Source organism: Aythya marila (assembly GCF_965140915.1).
Source record: "Aythya marila genome assembly, chromosome: 12".
Lineage (NCBI taxonomy): Eukaryota > Metazoa > Chordata > Aves > Anseriformes > Anatidae > Aythya > Aythya marila.
In genome coordinates this window covers 21666713-21678073 of record NC_139053.1, presented here as the reverse complement: position 1 = coordinate 21678073, position 11361 = coordinate 21666713, and the positions used below count along the sequence as shown (strand labels likewise).

The following is an 11361-nucleotide window of genomic DNA, read 5'->3' as shown; positions in this document are numbered from 1 at the left end:
CCTCCTAAGTTAAAACAGGTAAGAGGTGGGTGAGTGTCTCTTGTCCTCTGAGACCACGACCATCTCCTGCCCCAGAGGGGGAGTGCAGGCAGCACGGGAGCTACTGGCCACACAGGGCCATAGGCTGCGGGTCCTGGTGCAGAATCAGCCATGTGCCCCTGCCTGCAGCTTGTTCATGGGCAGCACAGACCACTGTGGTGGGGTGAAGATACTGAGTATATGGAGACCACAGACACCAGATGCCAGAGAGTGTGGGAGCTGCAGTGGAAAAGAGAAGTGTCTGCTTCTTTCCATGAGCTTAGGGGGTCTGTGAAGAAAAAAAAAAAAAAAAGAAAAAGAAAAAAAGCAAAGCAGCAGGACAGCAGCTGCCTACAGGCAGGGGGTTGTGGGGCTGGCTGGACACAGCTCTGCCTGCTGCCTCACACAAGATCTAGCCAGGCAGAGGCAGGAGGCTGGCTGTGGCTACTTGTCACACTCCAAATCCTGGGCCCCCTCAGCACCCTGGTAGTGCATCTCGCAGAACTCCTGGATGCGACTGCAGGCCTCTAAGATCATCTCCTCAGGTACAGTGATCACCACACGGAAGAAATTTGGGTACTCAAAGCACTGAAATGATAAAAGATAAAACTGACAGATTATCTGGGATAATGCTGGTGTCTCAGAGCCCTGCCTTGGGGCCACATGTGTAGTAACAAATGAAAATGGTCAGTGTAGGACATTGACTGAGGACAGTAAGGCCAGACTCTTGCTCCCTTAGACTGGCTGTTCCATTTCAAATAGGTCTCCCAGCTCCATCTGGGAAACTTCTCAGTGCAGACATAATGCTGTAGGGGTCACAAACCAAAGGACTGCATGGATTGTGTAAGACCTAGGGATACCTCTCTCCTCCTCAAAGGCTTACAGAAGGCTAGGGCTGGAGAAAGTCTGGGGCCTGTCTGGATTCAGTGTAGAAAGTGGAGTAGGAAGGAGATAGGCAGAGGGACAGACTACAGGCTGAGAATTATGCCCTGTGCCTACAGGCTTGGGAGACTATAAATGGGGCATACAAAGGAAGATAGGTGGGAGCAGTCCTGAGTCTCTGAGAGAGTGGCTTCAGCAAGGAGGTATGGAGGTACGTTCATTCCAGGGATACAGCTCTGCCAACATCAGAAATACAGAGCAAATTTGGAGCTGGAAAGGTCCTGAGAGCTTGACCAAGAGCTGTTATTAAGCCAGATATCTCCAGTCCCCGTCCTTCCACACTGCACTTAGAGCATGACAGTGCATGGACATTGCATACAGAATTTCCAAGCTGTCCCCAGAATTTAGGGTTGCAGTTTGCTATTTGCTTCTATCCCTGTGCTTAGGCCCCACACACCCATGGGACTCTCAATGTCATGCTTACTGTGGCCGGCAGGCAGAACACAGACTGCTCCGAGATGAGCCGCTCAGTGAACTCCACGTCATTTTCAAACTCAGGGAAATGCTCCATCTCAATTTCAACCTGCAGCAGAAGGATGGAACGTGGCAACCGAAGGCACCAAAACTATCTGCAGTGTCCCCTGCTTACCCACAATGCCCAACAGTTTCCCAGCCAAGTGCAGCTGCCTGCCCTCAGGGATTTTTGCTCATTATTTGGGCTGGCTGGAATGCAAGACAAACAAATATATATAAGTGAACACTGGGGATTTTTTAAGTAAAGTAAAACAAACTGCCCAAAGCTGGAATTTCTGTTAAGGGCAGCTTTAGTCAAAAGCTGAATAACACAGGTACAGGAACCCATTAGAAATGAGAAGGGATAAATCCAGATAAGGAAGAAGTGTGAGAAAAGTCTATCCAATATCTATTAGTAATTTTGTCATCCAAGAAATCTGTAATGTAAGAAAGCGATAGAAGACAAATTAATTAGTTTTAAGATAAGAAAAAAAAAAAAAAAAAAAAAAAAAAGATAATGTCTGGAATGCTAAGAAGAAAGGAAGTTCTGGAAGAGCCAGTGGAAGAAAAATTTTACTAGGTGATTTCTTTTGGAATAAGTGTTCAAATACTGCAGAAGTACTAGAGGAATGGATGACTCTTAGAACTATGACTCTACACAAACATCATAAAAAGAATGACCTGTGTAGCTCTGGGTAAGGTTGTAAACAAGGTCTACTGATAAAGATTTTTTTGTTGAACTTGGAAGAGACTGACATTGCAGTATTTTCCACTTCTGGATCCATCTTTTTTTATTTTTATTTTTATTTTCCCTCAAAGCTGTGGAAAAACCCAAAACATGAGACCAAACGAAGATACGTGTAGAAATGTACTAAACCTGAGACTTAAGTATTTAAGTTGAGCTTGTTGAGATGAAAAAGGAAACTTCAGTACACCATAAAGAGTTAAAAAAAAAAAAAAAAAAAAAAAGCCATGTAGAAGGAAGGCTACACCTTTAACAGCAGGTATGACTTGTGATATAGAGGCTTTCCATTGGCAGCTGGCTTCAAATCCAGATAAAAACAATATTGTTTTGCAATGTATAACTCACTGAGTGCTCTGCAGGTACAAGCAGGTTAAATGTACCAGCCTCTACTGTGTGAGTAGTAGGCAACATATGGTAGTTTTCTAAAACGACCAAGGGATGGTTCCACTGTTCTGAGCAATGTGAAGATGCATGGTAGTGGGGACCTGGTGCTAAGCACTAATTTGAAGCCATTGACAGCTACAGCAGAGAGACCTAGGGTGATCAATGTTGGTCAGAAAACAGCATTTCACTTTCCTCACTTACCATGAGGTACATGGCTCCAGCAGGCCGTACAGGCTGGAGGCCTGGGATAGCCGATAGGGCAGCATAACAAAGGTCAGCGTTGGACTGAAAAGCAGAAAGAAGAAAGTTCAAAAACAGGAGAAATTCCAGGAAGCTGATCAGCAAATGGAAGCCAAGCTCTGGATCAGGACTATAAACAAGTTTGCCCACTGCAAATAAAGGGGCAAGGAACGCAAACAAAATGGGTGATCATGGCCTTGAGTACACTGAGCTGAGCTCAGCAAGTCAGGGATGAATGCCTTACCGCTTGGGTGCGGTTTTAGCTGCAGGGCTAGGCTTCCTGAAACTTGTCATAGCCAGTATTCCTGCCATGAGGATAGGCTAGAGAGATATTGATTTCCCCCACCCCAAACAACACATGAACAAACTGATGTCCTGTGACAGCCTTTTTACCTTAAGGATGCTGAGGGTGTTGTGGTAGAACTCAGGAGGCGTCTGGTGCAAGATACGCTCCAGTGCTCCTTGGACAATTGTACATGGTCCTAGGATCCTCTGACTCAGTCTAAGAAGGCCATCCCTGATCTGAAAGAAGCATGATGATATTTGCAACTCAGTGTGCTTTTTTGAAGAAAAGAGGCAGTTCCAAGGCCTGTTGTCTGCATTTCTACAGCTGTTAATGTTGCTCTCTTCAGCATACAGAGTACTTAGGAATATTTGCTTGATTACATTACAAGTATCTGCAGACTATTTACAGTGTCATTCTCTGGTCTCCAGTTAGGAATTGTAATGCCAGCAGAAACACCATTCTGATCTTCCCACTCAGAACATGCTTGATTATAGCTAATATTCTTGCTAAATAGAGACAGAGCTGCTCCAAAAGCCTCTTTGCATGTCTGTTAGGTTTTGGTCCACAATCCACACTTTCAAAGCTAGCTAGGAAAAAACAACATTAGCTCTTCTGCTCACTCAATTGCTGCTCTCTTCTCTCTCTTCCCATGAAGAAAGCCCTCTAGGTCAAAGGATCACTGCAGTAGGTGGTTGCTCTTGTAACACAGATGAAGCGATAGATAACACACTGGCTACAATGCATGCTGCTTTGGTCCCACTTTAAAGGGAAAACAGATTAGAGCACACTGCCCCCACATACTGGATAAACCATGCAATGCTATCAGTATGCAGGAGCTGTTTGAGAGAAGGCAGCAGAAACAAGTGAGACGGGTGAAAGGCAATATATGGGAGCAGATGGACTAAGGAATGGACATGAGCAGCCAGCATGTGCAGAAAAACATGTGAGCAACTCACATGAAAGCAAAAGAGGCCTGTATCGGTCAAAGCCCTGGTGATTCACACACTGAACACATCACAAGTTTGTTGCCAAGGCAGTGACACTTGGAAATTCTCACCTCATTACCGAAGATGTCTCTCCTGTCATGGATTAGGATCCAGCCCATCCGCCAGCCAGGGACAAGCCATCGCTTTGCCAAGCCACCACAGGACAAGATGGGCACATTGGTGCTGAGAGTTGCAATGGGTTCATATTTGCAGTCAGCAAACACCTGTGATAGGAGGCTTTGTTACGGTTGTTCCCATCTCTCATTGTGAAAACAGGGGCTTGTGCACAAGGCACAATAAGAAAGGGGGCAGTAAAGTGATAGGAAATGATGGTGAAAGCTTCAAGGGTATGAAGACAGTAAGTGCATTCACATGGGAGTGAGATATTTGGAAAGAAAAAAATGAGCTGGACATGAGAGGTACTCTCAGAACTGCACTTTACAGGACTGGGAGCTCCAGGTGTGGACTCACACACAGTACAGGGGAGTGAAGCTGTTGCTCACCTCGAGTGCTCACTGCCCTGGGGCTGAAGGGAAAGTGCATCAGAAAGGACAGGTAACATGCGGATGCAAAGGTCTGCAGTAGACACTCACCATGTCTCCGTAGATTTCATCAGCAAGGATGGGAACACACTGTCTTGATGCCACTGCGAGAGAGAGGACATTCAGCTTGGTTATCCTGCATCCTCCATAAGAGGAGACTTGTCCTTTTCTACAGGGCCTGGCAGGGCTCCCTCAGAGCCCTCTGTACCAGGACAGCAGGTCCCTATCTTCCTTCTACAGCAAGGAGTTCATTTGGAGAGCCTTGTCCTGGCTGAGCCTGCTTCTGCTCTAACTTGTAGGTGTAGGTAGTACAGGCCCCTGCACTGACAGGCCAGTGCTCAGGAGCTGTAATGCTCCCTGTGATCGCACTCCTGTGGAGCAAGAGTGGGGAAATGAGCAGTCCAAGTCACACAGGGCATTTGAGAAAGACCAAGACACACACTCTACATGTTCTTGCTTACATAAGGCAAACCCTTCACACTGAGCAAACCCTGCTTCATGGTCTGCAGTCAGTTATGAGGAAAGAGGCAACCCCCAGGACCACAGCACTGCTTCCCTACAGTGCTGTCACATAGCAGGGCAGCCACCACAGCCCTGCAGAAACAGTGATTGAGGCACACGCACTGTGGGCAGACACTAGACTGTACTCATACTCCAGCTACATGCAAGCAGTCTCACCTGCCAGGATCTTCTGGAGGTGGCTTTTGCTGAACACAGAACCACAGGGGTTTGATGGGTTGTTCACAATCAGGCAAGCTGTTTTCTCATCCACCAGGGACTCCAAGTGCTTCAAATCAATTTCCCAGGACTTCTCTGGCTAATGAAGGGAAGAAGAGGGGAAGCACAGTGGAAGAATCATACATGTTGCACAGAGGCATGACAAGGTGCCCAGGGGTGCTCAGTTCATCTTTAAGCCACTTCCCAGTCAGAGACAAAGTGTTTTTGTTTATTTATTTATTTTAAGAAGGAGAGGCAGAGGTGTCACAGCTGCCCTTTCCAGACCTGTCACTTACCAAGAGGTTGTAAAGTTTAACTTCAATTCCCATGGACAGTGCCAGAGTCTTGTAGAGGGAGAAGCCAGGCCGTGGCACCAGGATGTTCTGGCCTGGGTTAGCCAGCACTGCCAAGGCAAGCTCTATCGCCTGGCTGCAGCCACTTGTTAAGATGACGTCCTGCAAACAGCACACAGGAGTGAGTGGAAAGCACAGCCACTCAGAGGATTTCCAGCCACACAAGAGTGCCCAGGCTCTGCCAAGGGAGAGCTTTTCAACCAAAAAGACTAGTGTGGAGCCTGACTGAAGGCAGGTAACCTCCAACAACTGGAGAGCTCAGCCTCCTCCAAAGAGAAGGGTCCAGGGCAAGGGATGGGAGCAGCAGGCCAGTGTAGGACAAGGTCATGAGGTACCCTTCTGTGCCACATTTAGACAGGAGAGGGACAGAGCTGGGGCAAGGTCCCCATGCTGCATGGGCTAGACACAGACAGCAGCACCCTGCCTGCACTGTAGTGGGAATTCCTCAGCTGGGCACCAGTACCTGGGCCTCCAGTGGTGCCTCTGGACAGTTGTAATATGCAGCCACTGCTTCCCGGCAGGACTGGTAGCCTGGGGAGAGAAGAACAAGACATGGTAGGAAGGCTTTTACAGAACATTTCAGTTTTCTTGCCAGGAAAAGGCTCGTAGCTGCCTGTCTAGCCAGGGCAAGCCCATTAGTGACATTGTCCAAAGGTGGGAGAGACCATCCTGCCTCAGGCCAGGTGCAATGCAGCTCCACGTCTGGAGCAGGTGTGTCAAACGCAAGAAAGTCTCTGGGAACTATCAAACATGGAACTCTCTGGAGCTGGCTAGAGAGTAGTTAGGGAGCTGTTACGCCCCGGCAGAAAGCCAAATGCTGTTACATGACCTTCACTGCTCAGTGGTGCCACATGGGCAGCCCTCCTTGTACCAGGTCCCTCACTGTCACCACGTGGAGAGTGTCCTGTGAGGCAGGAGTGATCTATGCTCTGTGTATGCTGTTTGTATTAACTGCAAACAAGGCTCATGTTCTCTTCAAAGGCAGGGAATGCAAAGGAAGTCCTGGTCAGGGCATAACAGAAGTAAATTGGCTGCAATCCATGTCAGGGAGACACAGACCTTTGGCCTTCTGGATTTCTGAAACTCTGCCTGCTCAAATGGCATGGGAAACAAACACAGCTATTGTGAGGCACTGGACCTTGTTGGTGTTTCAGGGAAAGCACACATATAATGTCTACTCAAACAGATCATGCAGGAAAGGGCACTAATGGCATCTTGGGGGATATATGTTCGTGTGCTCCTGTGACTACTGGTGAGGGCAGCTGCAGGGTGCTACTGTGGACATCTGTAGGCTCTACATACCTGCTATAGGGTAGGACCTCACATGTGCCTTCATCCCACTCTCATAGGAGTAGCTCTGTCAACTTACCAACAGATGGAGCATAGCCATTGTAACGTCCTGAGTCCAAAACCTCTTTCACAGCCCGTGTGACCTCATCATTTGTGGGAAGATTTCCAAAGACCGTTGGGTCTCCTTTTCAAAGATTGAAAAATAGTAAAAATCAATGGAGGGGAAAAAAATCTTCTCACTGGTCTGTGGCAGGCACAGAGATGTGTGGTAAACTTCCATATCCCTGTGTGGTTCCACAAGCTTTGTGCTTCAGAGCCCTGCAGTCTGCTAGCCCCCATAGCCCACCCCACTGCTCAGAGTCAATAGCACTGTGCTCACCTAAAGACAAGGAAATCATAGCTTTCTTTGGGTTGGGCTCCACCTTCATGCTGTCTACAATGGCTCGGACAGGATTGAAAGTCTTCTTTGACATTTCAGAAGCCCTGACAGCCCATCTTGGCTTCCGGCCCTTCACCTTCCCCAGTGACATGCTGTTTCCATTGGTCTTGAGATGAACATCCAGCAGAGGGGCATGATCTCCAGGGCCGTTCACTTGGATCAAGTACGAGTCCATCCTGAAAACTGTTAGTAGTAGATGGATTTCCTCAGCTTAGTTAACATATGCCAGACAAAAACTCTGCCTACCTGGGAGAGTGTCTATGACTCTCCAAAAGCAAAACTTCTGGAAGCTGCAGAATTTACCTATTACCTATGGACAAATCAGTCACCAACAGCAAGTAGAGCTGTTCTTGGGGCCAGGATGGAGTGAAACTGAACACGTAAATGAGTACAGCGGAGTGGGAAAGACAAAAGCAACACTCTGGAGTAGCCACACTACTTCTTTGCATGGATGCACTTGCTGTGCTGTGGAGGAGCAGCCCTCGCTAAATCCATCAGCCAGGAGTTAGCAGCACACCGCAGTCATTGTGTGGCTTCAGATTCAGTGTTCCACTGACAGGAGGGCCAGCTGTTGTGTTGTGTCCCCCCACCAGACCTCAAGCAGTAACTACAAGGATCAGCCCACTGTGTGTGTGTGTCACATCCAGTCCACAGAGTACTAATATCAAACTTTAGATATCAGAAAAGTAGCTCTGATCTCATGTTATCAGGATATACTTGACAGTGATAAGGTATTAGCTACAGACAGTTGTCTCTGTCAGCAGAGCAACAGGGAGCAACAGTCCCATGCAATGCTCTAGATTAAAGGGCTGTCCTTAGAAAATGGAGCAAGACTGGTAGGGCCAAGAGGGAAATCTGGGTAGTGACACCATACTAGGCAAAGGGCCTGTAGCCCTGCCTGAGGCTGAGTAACAAGCAAGGCACAGCAGAGGAACAGCTGCTTTTTAGACCTCAAAAAGCATGCATGAAAGTGGCTTACACACCTGAGCATGTATACCCAAAACACAAGCCAGTCCCAGACAGCAAATTCCTTACTTAAGAACTAGAGCTGACTCAGGAGTTTCTACCTCCAGAAGGGTAGAGAGAAGGCATGCAGATACCTCTAGAGCCACCAAGCCCTTTCTCACAGACACCAGCACAGTGTCTCATAATCTTGCCATCAGCAGCTCATGCTCTGTCTCTGTACAGACTATTTCTCTGCTCCACTGAGAGTATTCACTGAACTGTAGCCCTTTCCTGATGGCAGTTGCATAGCCCGTGCACTGTTAGATGCCATGCTCTCAGATACTCAGGGCACAACAGAAAAGGGAGCTGGCTCCCCTGTCCTTGCTGCAGACACTGATCTGGAGGGATTATATTATTAACTGGTTCTGGCAAGAGTTGCAACCTGAACAAATATCTCATTGCTTCAGTGAGGTTTGAACCCAGAGATGCCCCATGCTGCTACAGTTACCCTACCAGCAGTGCTTCCTTAACTTATTTAAAGTGACTGAGATTATCCTAACAGGGTGGTGGTGACAAAGAAAGAGTTCAGGTTTCCTGCTGTTAACACCTTCTGGGTCTCCTTTGCACCAAAAGAAAGGTAGACGAAGAACTACACAGCAGGGCTGCACAAAAACTGAGCAGAGAAATGAGCAATGTATCTCATTTCAACATTAGGGCTGAGTCCCAGTGCATGGTGCAAAACCCAGCAGAGTCACACCATGGTTCTGATGTGACTGGGAATTACATATGCAGGCAGAACAGATGCCTTCAGCATAGGCAGCGAGGGAAAAACCCACTACTCCCCCTGAAAGAAGCAAGGTACCAGACAATACTTTACCTGCTACAGCACAGACAGGGAGGCACCAACAAGCTTAGAGGTCCAGTCCCTACTTTTCATCCAGGACAAATCCTCTCAAGAAGAAATTCCAGCAAATTCTTGCTCATGAAATAAGCCCCCAAACTGGGCGTTGGGTCAGAAGCCGTTAGCCATTGGCTCACAGAGAGGGCTGCTCTCTCCACCCAGAAGTGCCCTCTCCTCCCCACTGTAACTTCATTCATTTCAAACACCTGAAACATGCCTGCACATTAACTCTTTCTGGGGGTAGCCTACAGAGGGACACAATTTTGCTTCTTGGAGGCCCTGGGCTACCACTCTTCTGCATCACTTCCCTCTGTCCTCAAAGGGGAAGAATCCCACAAAGCAGACCACAGTATTCCAAGCCCTAGCATCTTGTAATGAACCAAGAGAGAAGTGTTGGACCCTGAAGCCTCCAGACAGAATTAGTATGTCCTGCTTGCCTCAAAGGCCCTGGATACCCAGTGTACCAGCTGAGAAAGTACAGTTTATGGCATCACTTATACACAGGGGACATCTTTGTCCATAGGCTGAAAGGAAGCAGACCCTTCCATAGCAGGCATCTGTGAGGCACCAGGAGCTGAAAAGTTAAAGGAAGCTCAAGTTGCTTTTATTGTTATTGTTGTTTGGTTCTGTTATTGTTGGAAGGCCCAAACAAACTCTTCATGAGGGCAAATAACACATATGATGCAATTAATTCTCCACTGATAGTACTGCAAAGCACAGATGACACCATTCCCAGAAGGCCCTTTTTTCCTTAGAGATGTAAATCTGTGCTTTGTCCTTTGCCTGCTACAGGCCTGGGGTAAGTAAGAGGCATCTGCTCCCTCCCTGTCTTCCAAGGGCTGCTCCCTGCCACCCTGGCAGCAAATGGCTGGAGATCAAAAAGTTGGTCAGGGACAAGACGCATCCTGCTAATCCCCTGGCAAATGGACTGATGATACTATTGCAGAGGCCAGCGGTCACTGTGATTTTGTCTGTTCATACCCACTCTGCTCCTGTGTGTGTGTGTGTGAATGGGCGTTCAGCACATGCCCACTGCTCCACCAGCAATAAGGCTGCACCTTCCCAGGTGCTAACTGTGTGTGTCCTCTCCAGCCCAGCACTGGGGCTGGGTGATGCTGCTGGGGAGTCATGACCTGCTATTGGCCACAGTGCTGCAATGGGGGTGATGGGGGCCAGGGACTCTGGTGCTGGAGACAAGCTAGGAGATGGTGGGTTGCAGCCAGTGGGTCTGGGCAGAGACCCTAGACCCAGGCTGGCTGGCAGGCCTCCCACAGTAGCCATGCTGGGGGCTTTGGCCATGGAATAGTGCCTTTCAAAAACATTTGACAGAGAAATGTCTTCTGTGGAAGCTGGCTGGATTCTCTTCTGTCAAGAGCCTCACAGTTCTGGATTGTTTCTTCTCTCCTTTTTGCTGAACCCTGACATGAGCAACATTCAGAAGCTCAGTCATGCCCTCTCCAAGCACCTATGGGTACCTTTCTTGCTTCCCCCAGCCAGCCCCATCTCTTACCATGTTGCAGCCCTAACAGAGTTAAAAGTGGTGTCAGGAAGCTTCAAGGACGCTGCTGCCTGTTCTGCCTAGCAACAACCCTGAAGATGATGCAACTGGAGCTCTACCTGACATCCTGCACACTGCAGTGGAGTTCAGGGGAGGGCATGATGGAAGCCTGCTGCCAAGAGAGAAAAAAAAAATGTGGCTCTGGAGGCAGAGGTAGACTCAGTTATGTAAGGATGAAAACCTGGCCAGATAGGAGAGAGACACAGTGCAATGGGATCAGTGGGTTTCTGCTGCTGTTGCTATGCCCTTCTCCTCTCTCTGTATGACTCCAGTCCTTTTCTAGATGATCCAATATCATGCAGCCCCCCTACCCCCACCCCTTGTGCTATGTGGAACAAAGGAACAAAGCATGAGCACACAGCTCAGCACTTCATGTTCCAAGTGCAAGGTCCTGCATCTGGGCCAGGGCAACCCTAAGCACAAATACAGGCTGGGTGCAGAATGTACCGAGGGCAGCCCTGAGGAGAAGGACCTCTTGCAGCACAGAAAGCCAACTGTATTCAAGGCTGCATCAAAAGTGGTGTAGCCAGCAGGTCGAGGGAGGTGGCTCTCCCCCTCTGTT

At 48.3% G+C, this 11361-nt stretch overlaps 1 protein-coding gene across 2 annotated transcripts; it reads right to left on the bottom strand.

Annotated features, from left to right (window-relative positions):
* Window positions 1–312: 312 nt before the first annotated feature.
* Window positions 313–9351, bottom strand: TAT (tyrosine aminotransferase). Of its 2 annotated transcripts, none has more exons than XM_082769992.1 (12): window positions 9218–9351; window positions 7336–7578; window positions 7036–7140; window positions 6130–6197; window positions 5610–5768; window positions 5275–5413; window positions 4648–4700; window positions 4126–4278; window positions 3176–3304; window positions 2744–2827; window positions 1385–1483; window positions 313–606 (listed from the first exon to the last, which is right to left on the bottom strand). In XM_082769992.1, the coding sequence occupies exons 2-12, from the start codon at window positions 7568–7570 to the stop codon at window positions 463–465; spliced, it is 1368 nt and encodes a 455-aa protein (XP_082626118.1). In that variant the 5' UTR covers window positions 7571–7578; window positions 9218–9351; the 3' UTR covers window positions 313–462. The 2 variants fall into 2 exon arrangements, with proteins under 2 accessions (XP_082626118.1, XP_082626119.1); XM_082769993.1 differs by having other exon boundaries at window positions 7336–7571; window positions 9218–9270.
* Between the last annotated feature and the right edge of the window lie 2010 nt (window positions 9352–11361).

Bases quoted from the DNA above. Each gene is read 5' to 3' on its own strand.
- TAT (XM_082769992.1), bottom strand. From the start codon at position 7,570: ATGGACTCGTACTTGATCCAAGTGAACGGCCCTGGAGATCATGCCCCT. The intron at 4,279-4,647 runs GTGAGTGTCTAC...CTCCTATCACAG, and splicing joins ATGAAATCTACGGAGACATG to GTGTTTGCTGACTGCAAATA. The intron at 2,828-3,175 runs GTAAAAAGGCTG...TCTGCTTTTCAG, and splicing joins ACACCCTCAGCATCCTTAAG to TCCAACGCTGACCTTTGTTA.